The 21,555-nt window shown below is 42.6% G+C and overlaps 1 protein-coding gene across 7 annotated transcripts in view; it reads left to right on the top strand.

Annotated features, from left to right (window-relative positions):
• The first annotated feature begins 340 nt into the window (after nucleotides 1-340).
• Nucleotides 341-21,555, top strand: part of LOC117229579 (histone lysine acetyltransferase CREBBP) — a 24,951-nt gene continuing 3,736 nt past the window's right edge. Inside the window, exons 1-21 of one of the 7 annotated variants that reach the window (XM_076520124.1) lie at nucleotides 341-1,432; nucleotides 3,069-3,224; nucleotides 5,259-5,464; nucleotides 5,537-5,908; nucleotides 5,983-6,271; nucleotides 6,354-6,659; nucleotides 6,736-9,782; nucleotides 10,028-10,185; nucleotides 11,738-11,848; nucleotides 11,926-12,060; nucleotides 12,324-12,800; nucleotides 12,969-13,134; nucleotides 13,539-13,709; nucleotides 13,790-14,023; nucleotides 14,103-14,333; nucleotides 14,419-14,538; nucleotides 14,632-14,933; nucleotides 15,013-15,426; nucleotides 15,516-15,831; nucleotides 15,939-16,365; nucleotides 16,462-21,555. The exon at nucleotides 16,462-21,555 is cut by the window's right edge and continues 3,736 nt beyond it. In XM_076520124.1, the coding sequence (XP_076376239.1) occupies nucleotides 1,348-1,432; nucleotides 3,069-3,224; nucleotides 5,259-5,464; nucleotides 5,537-5,908; nucleotides 5,983-6,271; nucleotides 6,354-6,659; nucleotides 6,736-9,782; nucleotides 10,028-10,185; nucleotides 11,738-11,848; nucleotides 11,926-12,060; nucleotides 12,324-12,800; nucleotides 12,969-13,134; nucleotides 13,539-13,709; nucleotides 13,790-14,023; nucleotides 14,103-14,333; nucleotides 14,419-14,538; nucleotides 14,632-14,933; nucleotides 15,013-15,426; nucleotides 15,516-15,831; nucleotides 15,939-16,365; nucleotides 16,462-16,937 (8,199 nt within the window). In that variant the 5' untranslated portion in view covers nucleotides 341-1,347 and the 3' untranslated portion in view covers nucleotides 16,938-21,555. Of the gene's footprint in view, nucleotides 1,433-3,068; nucleotides 3,225-5,258; nucleotides 5,465-5,536; nucleotides 5,909-5,982; nucleotides 6,272-6,353; nucleotides 6,660-6,735; nucleotides 9,783-10,027; nucleotides 10,186-11,737; nucleotides 11,849-11,925; nucleotides 12,061-12,323; nucleotides 12,801-12,968; nucleotides 13,135-13,538; nucleotides 13,710-13,789; nucleotides 14,024-14,102; nucleotides 14,334-14,418; nucleotides 14,539-14,631; nucleotides 14,934-15,012; nucleotides 15,427-15,512; nucleotides 15,832-15,938 lie in introns of all 7 variants that reach the window. The other 6 variants (XM_076520125.1, XM_076520126.1, XM_076520123.1 and 3 more) reach the window with 6 other exon arrangements.

Below are 21,555 nucleotides of genomic sequence, written 5' to 3'. Positions count from 1 at the left end.
CTAAAACTCACATGATCGCGTGTTTAGTTTTTCTGTAATTTCATAAGAAAACAGACTAGTTTTCTGGCGTTTCACGGTGTCCTAGTCTCTTAACAAAGAAATATCGTAGAACGAATAATGACGACTTCGCCCTAAAGAGCGTCTCATGCAACCACCGTACGAGACCGGCCATCATCAAATGGCGGCATCGAAATAAGCCAAGTCCTCGGTTGCTGTTGGACCGGCGGCGTGACTGTAACCACGGCGTTCGTGGCCTCGCGACATCTCGGCCAATCGGTGATGAGCTGCGAGTCACGTGAACGTTCGAGCCAATCGGACGGCCGGACTAGCGTCACGGCGACCATACGGAGCCAGTCGGACATTTTCTGACAAGCGTAGAAAAACTTCTCGTCAACAGCAGCCGCCATTTTACGTTAGCCGATACTCGTGCGGTGCGGAACTCTCGCGATCGCTTCTCCCGAGCGAATTTCTGTGGCGCGCGGTGGCCGCCCCGGAGCCGACTCATCTCGTCGTCCTCGCCTCCTGGCGTCCGTGATTGCCTCGAACGTGCGGGGAAAGCGAGCCGCGTCCGCGGTGATCGTTCGCGCGCCCCGTGTCGCAGTGTGCCAAGGCGAGAGAAGAGGAGAGGAAGATGGTGCCAGCGGGCCTCGAGACCGATATCGTTGCTGCGAGATAGCGCCGTGCGCGCAGCCAGTCCGCCACACTCGAGTGTTTGACGAGTCGTGCGCGACCGACTGCTAAGAAGACCAATACAAAACGCGTTCGGACCTCGTTTGGCTGGCGTGTGCATTTAATTATTACGCTGTGGTGATCTTCGCGATTACCGAATATACTACTCGATAGTCCTGGTTATTTCCTCTCGGCCTGTCCAGTTGTGCCTCGCCGCGAGTGGCCCGTGCGCCTGTCGAGGGACAAAATTTACCGTGTGTGCGTGTGTGGGCTTTAGCGCGGGGTTCGACGTACCCCCCGACGATGCCCAATGGTTGATCGTGTAACGAAGCGTGCTCGGGGACGCTCTACGCGCCGCGGTTCTCATTGTTATTGTCATGCCTGCGAATACGCTGAGAGATTAGTGAATATTCGCGGCTTCATAAAGGAAGCAGCACCAGCAACAGTAACCAGCATCATCGGCAGCGGTCTTCTAGTGGCGTAGTGCAGCGTTTCGCTCGCTCGCTCGCTCGTGTGTCTGTGTGTGTTACCCGTGTATACGTGCCTGCCTGCTGCCTGCCTGCGTGCGTGCGTGCGGTCGACTCGACGACTCGCTAACGCCGCCGCCGCCGCCGCTGCTTACTTGCTACCGAGAGTAAACAGTCTGAAACAAGAAATAATTAACCCTCAAAAGGAACCATGGCCGACCACCTGGTGGACGGCCCACCGCCGAGCAAGCGGCCGAAGCTTGCAGATCCTTTTCAAGGAACCTCCGACTCCGCGGGTAAGTTTTCCGCCTTCGAATTTAATCAGAAGAAATCATGATACGTATCCAACAACATTTAGCGATATACAAGACCGAGTCGCATCATTGCGCGACTAACCTTTCAGGGGATAGATCACAGTCGCACGATCCGACCACAGAAGAGCGTTCTAATTACTTTGTCGAATGATTTGATCAACGCCGATGTTACACCTCGGAGGCGTACTGTCAGCTTGTTGACGGTTCAAACCTTTGAGCAAAATTACCTCGTGACCGATGCTTCGGTTTTTCTTCAGGACAACAGTAGCCCTCTATTTTCTATCAGATGACACAAACCGATTGTTGGTTCCTTTGAACCTTTTGTCTTCCTTTTTGTTTCCACAATTATTTTATGTTCCTTTTGGATTATCAGAAAAATGTTGTGGTTGTAGTTGATCGTCTCATTTTCTGTTACTAGTGTCACTTGTGTTGACAGGATTCTCTGCATAATTAAAGTGCTTCGAGATTGTCGAAAGTTCATTTTATTTGCTTCGATCGTCCTGAACGTCGATCGAAATTGTTTCGATGCGTTAGTTAACAAACTAACCTAAACTGTTGACGAAATACCGTCACTGAAGGTACGCTATATTGCAAATTGTATCGTGTTTTCGTTCATACAAAGGGTATGTGGTGATATTAAAATTGTAGGAGAACCATATAAAACATGTTTTCTTACAGAAATGCGAAGTTACAATTCAGAATCGTCGAAAATCTGTTACAGTACAGTAATGTTACTGTGACAATCACTTAGGGAATCATAGATGTACTTTACACTTTTCCATTGTTCTACAATAATTTATTGTCGGTCAACTATTATCTAATACTTGACAATAAACAATTTGCATATAGTATATATAAATTTTGCTCAGAGGTTATAGAAACAGTCTGTATTTGAAGAGCGATGATTTGTATTTAAACAGTTTATAACTTCTGTCTTGTTGCACGTCCTTTCAATTATCTCATTTTTAATGTTAAGAGATAATAGTACTTTGTAAGGTTTTTTTTAGTTCTTTTTAGATTTAGTTCTTATTTTACTTTCGTAGTGCATGGCAGATGCATGGAAATTTTCAATAATAATTATAAAGACATATTGCTGGCATGATCGATGCGCTAACCGTTCTCCTTATTCTTACATTCTTTAAGCGCTACTCTTACCACCTTAACAGTTTCTGAACTCAATAATATTTCATGTAATCCTATATCAAATCAAAAACAACCATGTCACTCGAATATTTGATGTATAAAGTACAAGATCTAGTCAGGTTACACAAAATAAGTAGCAGACATAGCCTCCGTTACTCACAATGATACATGTTATTGACACATTCGAGACCACTGTTTTCAGCAATTAACATTTTTTTTAGTTAACAGTAAAAATAATAACAGTTCAATTCATGTTTGAGCAAGGTTAGCATTCTATTATTTTTCTTGTATAATGCTTTAGAGACATTCTACAACTTTTTTTATTCTATCTTTGGTTTCAACTGTGTTACAGTAATAGGTATTGGTGTTACAAACAATGCAAAAAATTATTCAGGCTATTTCTGCTACTTGAAAGATACGATTCAGAGTATAGGCAATTTTCCACAATCTGAAATAAAAACTATAATATATGTAGTGGGTATGGCGCCTGTAATGATGAACCATGCTTATACAAACTACGGGGGAGGTGGCAGTGGTAACATGCAACAAATGCAGGGCCCGCCACAACAGCTACATCTGCAACAGCATCAGCTGCAGCCACATTGGAACAACCATACCGTCCAGAAAAGAAGTAAATATTAATAAATAAACCCAGCAGAAAGTTCAAAAATATTCAATCCAGCACTACAAAATTTGTTTGTTTGTCCATTCATCTCATTTATTAATATCATAAAGTTTGTAGAGTCATCCAATTACTTCCAATTTGTATCATGGTTTACAGATCAGAAAGTTCATGACTTTTTGCGTTGTTGAAAAAACTGTGTATAGTTTTGGCATATTGTCACTATGGTTGAAAAAGGTTTTCTAATGCATACAGAAATGATCAAGTACATTTATTAGCAAATAAAAAAATATACAGTCAAACCTTGGTAACTCAAATCTCAAGGGAAGAGCTTAAGTTCTAAAGGTTCTAAAGTTGTTCCCTCTATTTTCACTTTGAATCATTTTTATGGCTGAGACACATATATTATTATATAGACTATAAACAATTGACAATCATAGTTTCCAAGTAACAATGATAAAATTTTGACATATAGAAGCAAACTTAGATTTACAGAAAAATTCAAGTTACAGAGATAAAAGAACATGTTAATCATGTAACATTAACTCAAGTTAAAGTAAGTTTACTTTTGAATTTGTAAAAGTTTTTACAGTAGAGCAGAAGACAATCAAGAAAATTATTGTTTTATAGAGGTTTTCAAGTTACAATGATTAAAGTTACAGAGGTCTGACTGTACGTAGTAAACAAAATGCTTTAGTACTGAGATGCATTGATTAGTTTCGTAAGATACTGGAGAAAAATTGGATCAGGATTAGTATTATAGAAGAAACGTGTATCAAGGGATATTTTGGTTTAAGACACAATGTAAAAGTTTAAATATATATGCTGTTAGTTTGAAATGCATTTAGGGGTAACAAATGTAATATGGACATGCGACACACATGCACAGAGCTCTAAAATTAGGATGGAACTACATTAAGTAACAAGTAAATTTTAAAGTAAGAAAGAACAAAATGATCATTGAGCTAAATTTGAACTAGGTTTTTAGGTAGGTAGATCAGATTTTTCTACTTATATACCTTCATACTTTACAGGTAATTGGCTTTGAAAATTGAATACAATCAAAGAATGTTTTACATTATCTTGTATGAGTTTCAGAAACTTTTTTTTTATTTAATGTTATAGCATTGAAAAACATTCCATGTGCAAACAGTTGTAAATACTCTTTAGAGTGACTATAATTTCTTCGCATGACTGTATACTCTAAAGTTTGCCATCAGTAGCTTTGCTGCTTTAGTAGTTTAGCACGACATTATTGTGAATAAATTTTTTATTCGCTGTAGTATGAACTCCTTTAAGTTATGCTCATGCAGTGTATGTCTCATGTCTTATTTATTTACGTATTTGTTTGTTTATATTTACATGTAGTTTGTTGTAGTATCTTTTCATTGTTTCATTTCCTGTTTTTTTTTCTCTTTAATATTGCATTCGACCCCTTTTTTCTCCGTTGATGTATCGTCTATCATGGATATATAATCAAGTAAGTTAAAAGGTGCATTCACGCAACAAATGTATTTCAATACTTTAGGTTGGTTCTATTCAAGAAAATACTACTTATTTTGTAATTTAAAATATGTATATATATTTGTTATAAAGTGTGTGCATGTGTGCATATATGTGCATGTAGATTACATGCAGGTATATTATACAACATGCGACAAATGCTACAGTGTAAGAATTATATGGTATTATACATATAAAGATCCTACTATTGAAACTTTGGATAAAAGCTATGGTGACGGTGCTGAATCTTATCTTCATAATATTACTAATGGTTTTTTGGTCTCTATGGTACATGTTACATCTAATATCATAATCTGATCTCCTTTTTTCAAACTGGTTGTCTAGAAAAGTAATTTTTTCAACCTTATATTCTTACTAGTGGTACAATTTAAAAAATATTTATTATTAAAACATTTAATATTGTGTTTAGGTATCAATGCAATGATTATGTATTTTAAAATCTTACTTTTCTAGTGACTAGAACATTTACAGCTCTTCAAATATTCATATGTTGTTACTAATGTGAATGTCTATTCTCAGATTACATAACAAACACAGATATGTTTGATCTTGAAAATGATCTACCTGACGATCTGTTGTCATCTGGTTCCTGGGGGTCTGCGACTGAGAGTGCTAAACCACCAGCTACAGGACCAGGACCAGGGCAGCAAAATGGTGCCCTTGATTCAGAGCTTCGACAGCATGTACAACAACAACAACTTTCGCATCATTTAATACAACAACAAGTTTGTATCTGATATACAATTGACATAAAGTTTTATTTCATGTAATATGACCATAATGATTTTTTTTAACAGGGCAACAAGATGGTTGCTAATTCTTTAGTAATGGCTGCTGGAACTTTGGGTAACAAAAGTCCAAACATGCAATCTCCACCAAATGTTTCTGTCTCTAAAGTAGTTGATCCACAAATGGTTGTGAGTCTGGGAAATTTACCAAGTAGCATAGCCAGTTCTTTGGCAAACAATCAAATGTCTATTGCAAATTCTATGGGAGGTCTTCAATCATCAATGAGCATGGCTGCAAGTAGCAATCCAGCCATGTCAATGCCTGGAATGAATTCTGGCCTAGTTATGACCAGCAGTGCTAGTGGGAATAACAATATGGGTGGAATGGCAGGTGGAAGTTTAATTGTAACCAACAGTTTGAACAAACAACCTTTGAATGCTGTAAGTTAAATTCAGAGTTAGTTGCCGTGTCACGGAGTTTTACAAAATGTACAACTTGGTACTTCTTTCTTCAGGGTACTATGATGGGCCCAAATACTCAAGGAATTCATCATCCTAGTGGACCACATGGTGTTGGTCAAATGCAAAATGGTCCTGGAATAATGAACACCAGAGCTGTTGCAATGCAACAACAACAGCAAGCTCATATGGTTTCCGCGACTAGAGGACAGAGTCCGCATCAACAAGTGCATCAAGTCGGTATTGTTGGTACTGGTCAAGGTGGACCTCGAATGCAAGCTCCACCGAATATGGCAAATATGCCAAACATGGGACAAATTAGTGGATCAAGTCCTTACGGTTACGGTAATTATTTCAAATGTATACGGTTGTTAAATACATTGATATCCGAAATGACAGAACATTAAAATATAAAATTGTTCAACAGCACCTCCGAGCAGTGGGCCAGGACCTGTTACAGTATGTACGAATAGTCCTGTTGGAGTTGTTACGCCTCTACAGAAAGGGGTAGGAACGAATATGACTGCCATGCAAGCTGCAAACAGATTTGGAGGAACTACAGGTCCTATTGGTTCTGCTACCGTTGTGGGCGGCCAAGAAGGTACTATGGCACAACAGACTCAACCACCTGCTCCAAGCCCAGCTCAAACACAAGCGGGTGCGCCAACCGGGATACAACTTGGTTCGCAACAACCGTCTCAGGGCCAAATATCTGGTATCGGTGCTCCAACTGGTAAGTATTTAGTTTCGATAGCCAGGCTGTGGTTGAAGGGTGAATTGATTAAATGGGCAATGTTTTGTATCGTCAGGTGCTACGAAGTCGACCGCCGATCCAGAAAAGCGAAAACTTATACAGCAGCAACTGGTTCTTCTGCTTCACGCGCATAAATGTCAACGACGCGAGAATCAAGCGAACAATGGCGATGTTCGTCACTGTACATTACCAGATTGCAAAACAATGAAAAATGTTCTGAACCACATGACTGCCTGTCAAGCAGGGAAGACTTGTACAGTGCCGCACTGTAGCTCCTCTAGGCAGATCATTAGTCATTGGAAACATTGTAATCGCAACGACTGTCCTGTGTGCTTACCGTTGAAGCAGGCGAACAAGAACAAAACAACAAACGCCGCTGCCGCGTCCACATCACAACCAAATAGCCAACCAAATCCGAGTCCGACCGAGGTGAAAAGAGCATACGATGCTTTGGGTATACAGTGTCCGACCACGACACCCGCTTTGGTGCCTGGTCAGTGCGTCACAAGGAGAATACCGGCGCAAGGAATGCAAGGAGCGACCGGTACGATGGGAAATGTTAGACTTGTACAACCTCCATCTCAAACTGCTCCGGGTCAATCTGTGGTCGGCGCTGGACAGCAAGTGGTTGCACCAAATGTGTCCCTTCCTTTGAACTCCGACCCTAATACAGTGGGAGTCGCCGGTAATCAGGCTACGTCGACCAGCGGAGCTACACCTATTGCTGCAGCGGCTCCCGCAAATATACCGCAATCCGTGAATGTGCATCAGCTCTTCGGTTTGAACGATTCAGGACAGCTGAGCGTCGCAGCTGAAAATAGACTAGCTAGTCCCCAGCTTCCGGTTGGAGCCCAGCAGAGTCAAGTGACAGCGACACCGATGCAGGAGACGAAGGATTGGCATTTAACCGTGACTCCGGACCTTCGAAATCATCTTGTTCATAAATTGGTACAAGCCATATTTCCAACCCCGGATCCGAACGCCATGCTCGACAAGAGAATGCACAATCTGGTATCGTACGCGAGAAAAGTAGAAGGCGATATGTATGAAATGGCCAATTCCCGGTCAGAGTATTACCATTTGCTTGCCGAGAAGATCTATAAGATACAAAAAGAATTGGAAGAGAAACGACAGAAGCGGAAAGAGCAACAGCAGCAACAACAGTTGCAGGCCCAACAGCAACAACAGCAGCAGCAACAGCCTCAACCGGGATCCGCCGGAGCGGCTGGCCCAGGTTTGAGGCCGTCGTGTGCTCCGCCTGTTGTCGGGACTGTTCCGCAGTCGCGACCGGTAGGAACTGTCACACCTAACTTACGTAGTCAATCACCTAGCATGGCTCAACTCGGAACTTTACCTGCGATAAATATTCCGCATACCAGAATGCCGTTTCCACAACAGCAACAGGTACAACAACAGCAAGCACAACAGCAGCAGCAACAACAGGTACAAGTTCAAGCCCAAACCAATGTCCAGGCTCAGGCTCAAGCACAAGCTCAGGCACAAGCTCAGGCTCAGGTTCAAGCTCAGGTGCAACAGCAAATGCAACAACAGCAACAGCAGCAACAACAACAACAACAACAGCAGCAGCAGCAGCAACAACAACAGCAGCAACAGCAGCAGCAACAGCAGGGAATTTTGGTTGGTCCGCCAGGCCCTAGTCCAAACGGACAATCAACCTCGAATCCCAACGTCGTTCCAAATCCTGGTCTGAGTCCTTTCGGGCAACCGCAATTGTCACAAGCGAATCTGACAACAACTACCACATCCGCAACAACTAGTCAATTTCCAACCTCGAACGGTACTTCCGGTTTACCTAACAGTTCTCCTGTACAGAATCAACACCAGTTCCCTGACATTATGAAGGTTCGGCTGACCCAAGCTCAGGTGATCGCTCACCAGCACCAACAACAACAACAGCAGCAACAGTTGCAGCAATCTCAGCAGCCGGCTCAACCGCAACCGCAGCAACAGCAGAGTCAATCACAACCACAGCAACCGACTAGCACTTCGAATCAGAGCGGTGCGTCGACGCTGATGCCGCAAGCACCGTCGCCGTTCAGCGTGACTATGCAGCCGCAAAGTAATCAACAGCAAACACAGCAACAGTTCAGCAATAGTCGACCTTTATCGGTGTCGACGCCCAGCGACAGCGGTATCAGCACATCAACACCTCAAACAATACCACCTCCCGTGTCCAGCGGGCCTAGTCCCGGTCCGGCGACGACATCGAACGGACCTCAGTCTACAACTTCCACACCCAACACACCGTTAGTTCCTTCGTTGATGACTCCGAACCAGACAGTCTCTTCCGCCAACCAAACACCACCACATCCAGGTACCACGCCGTCACCGGCTGGTCTCGCTAGCCTCGGAAAAGGCATGACATCACAGGAACGTGCTGCTTTGAACGCGCCGAGGGCTTCGTCCCGATCCTCTCAGATGGCCGCCATCGCGTCTGCCTTAGACCGTGATAATTCTCCTAGTCCACCGATGAATAACAATAAGGGTAAACTAGACTCCATCAAGGAGGAGAACATGAAGATGGAGATCGAACAAGATGACGGTTCCGATGGCCATCGAATGGACGGCGGAAAAAGCGTGAATAACGAAGTGCCGATCAAGTCCGAAATCAAAACAGAACCGATGGAGGAAGGACCTGGTGAAGGTATTGTTAAAGAGGAGGCTTCCGGAATCAAGGAAGAACCAATGACGCCAATGTCTGGTCAGGATGCAACCGCACCTGATATCAAACCAATGGTTCCCGAACCGATACAACCGAGCGGTACCTCCGCGGATAAGAAACGGTTGTGCTTGTTCAAGCCAGACGAGCTGCGTCAAGCACTGATGCCTACCTTGGAAAAGCTCTACCGTCAAGATCCAGAATCTATACCATTCAGGCAACCGGTGGATCCACAAGCACTAGGAATCCCGGATTATTTCGACATCGTTAAGAAACCGATGGATCTGTCCACGATCAAGAGGAAACTCGACACGGGTCAGTATAGCGACCCGTGGGAGTACGTTGACGACGTGTGGATGATGTTCGACAACGCGTGGCTATATAATCGTAAGACGTCGCGAGTGTACAGATATTGTACTAAGGTACGGCTGGAACAATCTTTCAAACACTGTGGATCTTCACGAGATTCTAGCATAGTTTCTCAGCCTGGGTGTGGAAGACATTGGAGGCGTTAAAATTTCTTTGTTTTCGTAGGGGGATGTGGTGGTTCTCAACCTAACATGGTTGAGAAACTATGACTACGAAATTCACATGAACATTCACAGTCTACCCATAACTATGCTGAAAGTTAAGGACACGATCTTGAATATTCATATGTTGTTTTCAGTTATCAGAAGTTTTCGAGCAGGAGATAGATCCTGTGATGCAGGCCCTGGGCTATTGTTGCGGAAGGAAGTACACGTTCAATCCGCAGGTTTTATGTTGTTACGGGAAACAACTTTGTACGATACCCAGGGACGCGAAGTACTACTCCTATCAGAATAGGTCAGTATACGGAAGAGTCTTCTTACAGGGAACATTACTATCTGCAATGTTCGAGTTTATTTGATGATACTTGACAAGAAATAGTCTGCATGATGGGAATACGCTGAGTAGGTTTTTTTTTTTTAAATCTCCGTCTTGCCCCTTTCCCCAACAACTTTTCTACTTAGAAAAGAATATAACAATCGGCGGATGTTAATGAAATGTTGGGAGGAAGTAGTTTTTTCGTGGAATATCAAATAGAAATTCTTTTTTATCCACCATTGTTCTTATTGAAAGGTTGAGAAACATATTTGTTTATGGAATCTTCGATGCGAACGTTGGTCGATAGAATAATTAAATAGAGTTCAGTTCGGAAGTTTAAATTGTACAGTAAATGCGCATTCGTCTCAGAACATTTTTGTCAAGAAAAAATGTTCTGCAACCGAATGCGCCAAATTAACTCGGCAGACTAATTAACCTGTTTCGGTCGTACCAGTCGATGCAGGTCAGTCTCCTGACCTACATGTTTCTTTTACTTCCGTTTCACCCTTTATTTTATACTCCCTCTGTCCCATACTATGGTACATATTAAACTATGGCGCGTGTCGTGAAAGTGCAACAAAGAAGCTCTTAGTGCAGCATACAATATTTTGAATAACGTCACATTAAATCAAGTTTAACATTATCAATTTTATGAAAGTAAAAGTGATATGTATATCATAGTGTGGGACATGGAGAGCAGTTTTAATACTACGGTTACAATACTCGCACATATAAAAAGTTCACATTTTTATTATGCATATACTTAAGGGATATATAGATCATAGTTAGTGTTCAAAAGAGCTGGACGGTTTCTTAGATGATTAGTATAGTTCGCTTAACTTGACAAATTGTGAAAGAGAGAATGTTCGTAACCTTGGGTATATGCAGTTTAGTAATTTATGTATATAATATATTATACATATGTACGTATATATCGTGTCTAACGATGGCACTCTTCTCTTCTTTGTATGTTACCTTCGCTCTACCCATGGGTTGCGCACGCACACACAAAATCCTTGTTTGCTGCTTGCTTCTTGTGTTGCCCGTGCCCCTTGCTTCTTTCCAACTCTACTACTTCGTACCACGAAAATTGCTCCTTGGAAAAATATGGGACGATCGAAATTGGATACCTGATGTCGGGGCTTGAAAACGATTTAAAAAATCAAAAACAAAACAAAAATTGTATATCTGCGATAAACGAAAACAATTATGAAAACAAAAAAAAACATGATGACTCTCGACAACTTTTGGAACCGAAATTGTTAAATGAAACGGACTCGATCACACACGTATATATATATAACTATATAAATGTATATGTACATGTACAATTGGAAAAAAAATACATTACTATTTGCATGTGTATAATCGGACAAAAAAATAAACGCTTATCAAAATTGGATTCTCGACATATATTTGGATACATGAATTGGGGCGTGAAAAATATATACGTATATTGATCTTCGTACGATGCACGCATGACATTCGGCGAATTGACAATTTGGATCTAAACACTATTGGAATACAATAGTCTAAAGGCATATGGTCTTGTTTCCGACAGATACACCTTCTGTCAGAAATGTTTCAACGACATTCCTGGTGACACTGTGACATTGGGAGATGATCCAACGCAACCTCAGACGTAAGTATTCAATCTATAAAAACACTGTGTACGATGCAATGATTCGCAGGGTAGCTAACAATCACTTTTCGTTCCAGTGCTATTAAAAAGGAACAGTTCCAGGAAATGAAGAACGATCACTTGGAATTGGAACCTTTCGTCGTGTGTACAGACTGCGGTAGAAAAGTGCATCAGATCTGCGTGCTTCATATGGAGTCCATTTGGCCTCTAGGGTAATAAAAATTTCTTTATACGACACAGTAATCTGAAAAGTTTTCAAGAAAGAACAGACGATCTCTTTTCGAATCTTTGGGTAGACAGTCAAACATGTATAAATGATTATAAAACTATAGCCTTCCAAAATCCTTGTCTTTAAAGGACTTGGACATAGCTATCCAAGGGTTGATGTTGAAACACTATCCATATCACTGTGCGATATAATAGATTCTCTGTTACATCGTACAAGTTTCTCTAATGTAACACATTGTTGATACAGGTTCACTTGTGATAATTGTTTGAAGAAGAAAGGACAAAAGCGTAAAGAGAATAAGTTCAACGCGAAACGCTTGCCAGTGACGAAGTTAGGAACTTACATAGAAACGCGAGTGAATAACTTTTTGAAGAAAAAGGAAGCCGGCGCTGGTGAGGTCGCGATTAGGGTTGTGGCGTCCAGCGACAAGGTGGTGGAGGTCAAACCTGGCATGAGGAGCAGATTCGTGGAGAACGGTGACATGCCCGGCGAATTTCCGTACAGGGCAAAAGCCTTGTTTGCATTTGAGGAGGTCGACGGCACGGACGTTTGCTTTTTCGGCATGCATGTGCAGGAATATGGCAGCGAGTGCACGCCACCTAATACCAGAAGAGTCTATATCGCTTACTTGGATTCTGTACACTTTTTCCGGCCTAGACAGTTTCGCACAGCGGTCTACCACGAGATACTTCTTGGGTATTTGGACTACGCAAAACAGCTTGGGTACGTGTAAACTTATGAGACTTCAGTAGTGTCTCATTTCAAGATAAGGAATAATGGAATATCATTACAATTTCTAGTTCCTTCTCTTTTAATGATATAAACTGTGAATGCCCGAAAACTCATAGTGTAATTACGATCACAATTTTCAAGAATTTTTTTGTTGAACAGATATACCATGGCTCACATTTGGGCTTGTCCGCCTTCCGAAGGAGATGATTACATCTTTCACTGCCATCCGCAAGAGCAAAAGATTCCAAAGCCTAAAAGATTGCAGGAATGGTACAAGAAAATGTTGGACAAAGGCATGGTCGAGAGGATTGTACTGGATTACAAAGTTAGTATTAGTTTTTTGATGACCATATTTCAATTTGTACGAATTTAGAGAACATAAATTCTTGAAGGCTTGGTTAGCCTTATGGGAAAACCGAGGGAGTGACAAGCAGAGGGCCCGGGTTCGATCCCGGTCCACGAGCTCGATCGACTCTCTCCGTTTTTCTTTGATAATATTGTCATATTTCAGTCTCCAAGTGTTATCTGAAAGTTTACCCTTTACTTCTCAGACGTCAAATGAGACTTACAGTAAAAACGTGTCTGCAGTGCAAGCTATTGTTCCCATTGAATACGTAAAATGTGAACAAAGGAAAAGCAGACGACAAATGAAAATGCAAATTTTTTGTTTACAATTTGCAAGCATAATTCAAATTGAAAATTTCATTTCATATTATTTCTTGATTACAGGACATTTTAAAACAAGCGATGGAAGACAAACTTTCATCCGCCGCCGATTTACCGTATTTCGAGGGTGATTTCTGGCCAAATGTCTTGGAAGAAAGTATCAAGGAGTTGGATCAAGAGGAAGAAGAGAAACGCAAACAGGCAGAAGCTGCGGAAGCTGCTGCTGCTAATGCGGTTGGTATACTAGTTAATTAAACTAATGTTTCTTTTTTCAATAACAAGATAGTGATTATAAAACAACAACATTGTTGCAGATTTTCTCAATGTCGGAAGATTCTGAGACAGGTCCCGATGGCAAGAAAAAGGGACAAAAGAAAGCCAAAAAGTCGAATAAATCCAAAGCGAATCAAAGAAAAAATAGTAAAAAGTCTAATACTCCGCAAACAGGGAATGATCTCTCGGCAAAAATATTTGCGACCATGGAGAAGCATAAAGAAGTATTCTTTGTTATCAGGTTGCATAGCGCTCAAAGTGCAGCCAGTTTAGCAGTAAGTGTTTTTGGAATTAGTTTTCTAACGTACTTAACGTCGCTATACGTATCTGTATGTTAACAATACCCAATTGCAGCCGATTCAAGATCCTGACCCCGTTATCAACTGTGACCTTATGGATGGTCGCGACGCTTTCCTCACGATGGCTAGAGAAAGACATTACGAGTTCTCTTCTTTGAGGCGTGCGAAGTTTAGTTCTATGTCCATGTTGTACGAACTGCACAACCAGGGCCAAGATAAATTTGTTTATACTTGTAATAATTGTAAGAGTCATGTAGAAACAAGGTACCACTGTACGGTTTGTGATGTAAGTATCAAAAGTAACTTTTTATTTCTATTTCAATTCTGCTGGCTTTTCCGTTGTATTAAATAATATTATTTCGTATAAACAGGATTTTGACCTATGTATAAGTTGTAAAGAAAAGGATGGTCATCCTCATCATATGGAGAAACTTGGTTTAGATTTGGATGATGGTTCATCGCCGGCCGATGCCAAGCAAGCAAATCCTCAGGTAAAATATTTTTCTATTCAGTTCGAATATTACGGAGCTTATGCGTTTGACAAAGGACTCGTTCACTAATTATTTTTATTGATCGTTGAACAGGAGGCGCGCAAACTGTCGATACAAAGATGTATTCAATCACTGGTGCATGCGTGTCAGTGCAGAGACGCCAACTGTCGACTACCCAGTTGTCAGAAGATGAAGAGAGTAGTGACGCATACGAAGATTTGCAAGCGAAAGACGAACGGTGGTTGTCCAATATGTAAACAATTGATCGCGTTATGCTGCTACCACGCTAAACACTGCCAGGAGACTAAATGTCTCGTCCCATTCTGTTCGAATATCAAACACAAGCTGAAGCAACAACAGCTTCAGCAAAGGTTACAGCAAGCGCAATTGTTAAGGTACGTAGAAGGGAGTAATTGGAGATGTCTAAAATTTCTAGGCTACATTTACGACAAAATGCATTCTCGTACATTGCAGAAGGAGAATGGCTGTGATGAATACAAGACCGACAGGTCCAGTCGGTGCAATGCAAAGTGGTCAACAGACATCCAATGTTACTATGCCAACTGGCGTTGCTATGAAACCAGGAGTCAGTCCTACGAATTTACCCTCGCCGCATCAAGCCGGAATAGGATTGAAGCCTGGAACACAAACTCCACCCGCACACGTCCTCCAGGTTGTTAAACAGGTGCAAGAAGAAGCTGCTAGGCAACAGGCACCGCATGTTAATTATGGAAAGGTGACACCTGGTGGTGGAGTTGGCGTCGGAGTCGGCGTAGGAGGACAAACGGGCGGGGTGATGCCTCCACCACAAATGCAACGACCAATGCCCGTCCAAATGCCAAATCCCGGCGGTACTCATCTTATTCCAATGGATCAGTGGACACCAAGGTATTGTTCTCGTCGAGAGAACGACAAATAAATTATCTGACCAACCACCGTAATTGTACACGATACAAACCAATTTTAATGCGTAGTAGGTATCAGCCGAATGCAGTAATGCAACAAAGTCCAGGTTTGAGGCAGCAAACACCGCAGCAGTTGATGCAGCAGCAACAGCAACACCAAGGACAACCGGTGTTAGGAATGGGAGGACAGATGCCTAGACAGCCTGGCATAATCGGTGCTCCCGTCAGTCAAGTGGGCTCGCAGGCCCAGAACACCGCGATGCACAAGCAAGTGTTGCAACAGTTGATGCAAACGCTGAAGAATCCCCACACGCCCGAGCAACAAAACCAAATACTACAAATACTCAAAAGCAATCCACCGATAATGGCTGCGTTCATCAAGCAACGGGTAAGTCGACAGAATTTTCTTTCTTGGTTCCCCCTACCATAAGCTATTATTTCCGACACCTCGGTTTTTGACGATTTCTATTACCATGTGATTTTTTTAATAAAAAGGCGCTTGCCCTTCAGCAACAAAGTGGTGGTCAATACGGTGGAGGAGTCGCCGGACCTCTGGGTCCTAATCAGCCGCAACAGCAACCAAGTTTGCAGCATATGATGTCCCAGCAGCAGCACCAGCAACAGCAACAACAGCAGCAGCAGCATCAACAGCAGCAGCAACAGCAGCAAGGTAGAATGCAGATACAAGCAATGTTGAACCAGCAGCAGCAGCAGCAGCAACAACAACAGCAGCAACCGGTTCAGCAGCAGCCGCAATGGTATAAACAGCAGATGCTTGTGATGCAGAGACAACAACAGGCTCAGCAGCAGCAGCAACAACAGCAGCAGCAGCAACAACAACAACAACAGCAACAGCAACCGTTCACGCAACCACCTGCACCTCCTTACGGTCAACAACGACCGATAAGGCCGTCCCTTCTCGGTAAGAGTCACTATTTGATTGCCGACAAAACGAGATTCGTCGAGCCGGTTGGTTCGTGGTCTAACGTCTGCCACGACTCCGCGTATTCTTCCTCAGGTTACGGTGGCTTTAGTGAACAAGGCTACGGTCAGCCGGGTTTAAAGCCGACGCCGCCACCGATACCCTCCCCGCAGGGCGTGATGGGGCCGCCGGGGATCTCTGTACAGCAACAGCTCATGCAGTCAGTTCGGTCTCCGCCGCCCATTCGATCTCCTCAACCGAATCCCTCGCCGCGAGCGGTTCCATCCCCGCGCAATCAACCAGTTCCTTCGCCTCGATCGGGGCCGGTGCCATCGCCACACCACCACCCACCCCACGGCACGCCGACCCACTCACCTGCCCATGAGCTCGGTGGGCCCAGCGAGATGATGCTCTCGCAGCTAAATGGCGGCACGGGGGCCCCGACCGGACATCCGGGCGCTATGCCGCATCACCCGTCGCCGGCGCCGCCGCCGACCAGCGGCGCGGACTCCAGTGAAGTGACGCCAATGACACCACAAGACCAACTCTCCAAGTTCGTCGAAGGATTGTAGTGACTGTTAGTGAAGTCGGTCGATGCTACGAGTGACTACATAAACAACGGATCGGGCGGTGATGATGCCGTCCACCGTTTCAAGGACGGTCGCTGTTGCAGCCTCCGTCGCCATGAGGCGGCGCCGGCCGTGCAACCCCCATCCGTTCTGCGTTCCTAGCTTCGCGGAGAGAGAGAGAGAGCGCGCGCGCGAGAGAGAGAGAGCGAGAGAAAGCGAGAGCGAGAAAGAAACAGAGCGAAAGCGAGATAGATAGATGACGATACGACGACGAGACGATGATAATGAAGATGATGCCGACGATGACGGTGACGATTGACAATGATCCGGCTACCGGATTATTCCGCGACGGTACCATCCACCTCCCCCCTCCCCCCGCTGTGGTGCGACCAAATTAATCCGAAACGACGCGTGTTCCCTCTTTTTATCTCCGACGTTAAGGTGCAGGAGCGACGATACAGCGTGATTTGATGGAAGTGGTGCTGTTTTAGGAGACGCGCCGCGATGATGCTACAGCTGGCTCAATGGACACTTTGAACTTCTTACGTTAAAACTCTGTACTGTTCGTACCTCGACCTCTCGGCCACCCCTCATCGCCATCTTAACACACACATACATGCATACGTACTCACGACGAGTCCCATTACTGCTATTCCGTAATCGAGATCCAGTGGCAAATTGATTCGAAACCAGAAGAGAGACTATCGATACGTTCTCCCTTAGATACAAACACATTGAAAAATTATCTTGAGTCCTGTTCCTGCATTCCCTACGAGTACATCTCTATATATACACACGCACTCACGCGCGTGCACACACACACACGTACACAAAGCGAGAGAGAGAGAGAGAAAGAGAGAGAGAGATACATCCAAACACACGACCTTTTTCATCTTTACCACCTTCCCTCCGCTGCTGCTCGTGCAGGCTGAGTGAAATCGTACAAATGTGTTGTGTATACTTAACGTTAATTAATAATTAATAGTTCAAATACTATTAGCGTAGCGATTATATGCAGTTATTATATACCACTATTATTATTATCGTGACGAGATGCAAAAGTATATATATAAACGAAAAAAGTGGAGAAGCCGAGGACTACTGTATGAAAGTGAGAATGAGTAAGCGTGAGCGAGTGTGCGTGAGAGCGAGCAATGAAAACGATATAATTGAAAGTGGGGCGAGAAATAACAAAAATGGTAAATAATCTGACACACACACACACAACGTTGTAATGTAAGGAAGGGAGAACAGAGAGATTTAGTGGGAGATGAAAAGAAGTTAAGTAATGTTTACTTAGGCTAATTTGTTAAGAGATCGCTACGGCTGGTCCCCGGAGGTGGTTAGCAGCCACGGACCGGCGTTAAATTTTATGGATACACATTCTGGCGAAGAGTACGGCGAACGGATGTTAAATAGTCTCCGATCCTCGGTTGATCGGCTAGACACGGGGATCGTTCGGAGAGTGTGTGAGAGAGAGAAAGAGAGAGAGATGGGGACGAAAAATGTGAGAATGGAAACGATCTCTCCTCTCGACAAAGGACGGGGACGGGACGAGTGCGGATTAAAGGTGTCGCAACCAAAAATAAGTAGAAATTCATGACGAGCTACTGTTTCGCTGGCCACGGGAGGGATTTATATATTAAAAATGGAGAAAAGAATCGTGTTAATTTTTGCAAGAACGATGGAGAAAAGCAAACACAAAGAGTTCTGTCGCAACAAAAACCGATCGGGGTGGGCCCGACATGTACAGTTCAATCAAAATGTAGCTATGAAAGCGTAAACCTAAAACTCAGGGCCCCCCCCAACCATGGAAAAGCGTTCTGTACATACTATACTATTATTACGATAATAATAACGATTATTATTAATTTCCCTGTCTCTTATAAATTTATTATTATTATTATAATATTATTATTATTATTATTATTGATTCTTATTAATTATCATTATTATTATCATTATCGCTATTATTAATATTATTGCAAAGAAATTCAAAACGTATAGGTATAGCGTAATGTTCGGGGAAAACAAAAGCGAGAAAGGGATCCACACACGTACACGTACATACATATGTTTACACACCTATTCACGAGAAACAAATACGTTACACACGATCGACACGGCGGAAAACGTATACACACCCGCGCGCGAAGAGACACACGTACAATAGCCGACGCTACGTGACTATGCCAGTTCTGTATCATAGTAAATTGTAAGTGTAACATTTCCTCACTCTTTTTCCTTCGATACCTATTAAGACGTCTAGACGATAAAGGGGAACACGGATCGGATGATGATGATGATCGACGCGTTGCGTGCGAGGTGTTTCGCGGGCTTCGAGGAGAGTCTCCGTTTCGTTCGTTTCAGTTTTCTTTTCTTTTACTTTTCTTTTTTTTTCTTTTTTTTTTTTTTTTCGTTTTCCGTTGTTATCGGACACTGTGTACAACGTGGTCCGCCATTGTAATTAAATACTGCAGCCACTGAACGACGCGCGATATAATTTACACCGGTGGCCGTGGAAATTGCACCATTTTAACGATGATTAAATGCATTCGTTTTACAATAGATTACGTTACGATATCATTGATTATTATTCGAATTGTACAGAAGTGTGAACGAAAACCACACGTCGGATGGAATTAACGACACTGTTTTTTCATGCGTCGAGGCGTTGAAGAAGCTGATGAAAAGCAATATTAGGTGAAACATGCAACTTCATTGGCCACTTGTGTACGTCTCGGTGTAAAAGCAATCCTCGATCGCGTGCGAAATCATTTCTGTCGATGAAAGAGAGAGAGAGAGAGAGAGAGAAGGGAGAGAGAGAAAATTGCGCGCGTGATTTAGAAAAATTAGCGTATTACCAAATGAGCGTTATACCCTATATATTAGATACCGTTCGCCACAGTTCCAATCGCGACAAAATACATACACACGGATCGTGAAACATCGTTATTATCATCATTACTGTTATTATTATTATCGCTACACGTTAGTACATCGATTCCCTCCGAATTCGTTCCGAAGAATGTACAGTGACTCCCGTTAGTAATCGGACACCCTTTGAAACGCAATAATATTTTTAAAACTAGAATAAACGATTTGTATCTTCTTTTAGATGATAAAGCGACCGGTCTACTAGACCGTAACTAGAATGTTTTCTTTTTTTTTTAATTTTGCTATTGCTTTAGAATGACAAGAGATAATAAAGAACTCTCGTTTTTTAACTCTTCTCTTTTATCTTAACATTTCACCGAAATCGATTAACACGTTACAAGCGTCACAAGCCTTAAAAGATCGCCGAAACTACAAGTTTCTCGCATCTAGTGGTCAAAAGTGTTAAAAATCGGGACAGCAGTCGCGATTTTTGCGATCTTTAAATGTTCACAGCGCATGCGAAGGTTAACCGATTTCGATGAAATTTCTAACATTCATACATTCTTACCGAAATTCACAAAACGCATGTTTCAAGTTTTCGTTATAAGCTCAAATAAAAAACAAATCAAAAATGTGTTTTTTCCTTATTTTCTCTTGTCGTTCCGAGCAATGACAACAAATTTAAAGAATATGTATTCTAGTCGCTCTATCGTCTAAAAAAAATAAAATTCAAGTTGTTTAGTCCAGTTCTAAATGAGTTGTTGCGTTTCGAAAAGCGTTCGAACATTAACTGTACAGTCACTGTACATATACATTTATTTTCTTTTGCGAGGAGCCAGACTCTTCGGACGATACATTGCGTAGAATTGATAGACGTTTATTAGATTTCTCGCGCGGAAAATACGCACATTCGCATTCAGTATTAATTAACCCGAGGAAATCGCGACGAGTTTCCTTCGTTGTTTTCGTTCATTTGCTTTCAACGTAAACGCATGAGCCGATCACGACAAAATCATGTAATTTATTCCGCGTTTTCGCCACTCTCGAAGAAACGAAGTTGATCTTTCATTTCCAAATGGAACGCTCCGAAGCAAGAATAAATGCGACAATTTTCAAAATAGGATATCAAAATCTCGCCTGATCCTCGTACTCGTTGCAACTATATCAAAAATACGCAGCATTCCATTTTCAGCACTGAAGATCACTCTCGTCCCTCGGAAGTACCGAAAACACAAGAATATATTCAAGAACATTGCTCTTTAACCCTTTGCACTCGAAGCCGTTTCAACTGTAAATCTGAAAATGATTTTTCCGACCTACGCTGTCTGTATTTTATACGATAGAGCGCATTTTATGCGTGTGAAATTGGCTCTTGCGACTTATACAACAATTATACTTTTAACGATTTTTCGAATCTAAATTTTCTTGATGTAAGAATTATTTTGGAATGTGACATTAACATTTTTTAGTGGTGCCTCGGAGTCACCAGTCGAGCGCAAAGGGTTAATTTTCATCACGACTCGTGAAGACATTCCGTTTTCATTTGTGCATTCTCTCTCTCTCTCTCTCTCTCTCTCTCTCTCGTCCGTTCCATTCTGTTTCTCCCTTGATCGCCACCGCGCGTCTCGACCCGTTCTTCGGTCCTAGCTTCCAAAAAACGAGAAACGGAAGAGTTGCTTTTCAGCCACAACGACTATGACGACGACGACGACGACGATTCACGAAAGAAAATTTTGTTGAGGAG

The sequence above is a fragment of the Megalopta genalis genome, chromosome 3 (genome assembly GCF_051020955.1).
Source record: "Megalopta genalis isolate 19385.01 chromosome 3, iyMegGena1_principal, whole genome shotgun sequence".
NCBI classification, from domain to species: domain Eukaryota; kingdom Metazoa; phylum Arthropoda; class Insecta; order Hymenoptera; family Halictidae; genus Megalopta; species Megalopta genalis.
Note: the sequence above shows the minus strand (reverse complement) of the source record. Positions and strands in the feature narration are given on the sequence as shown.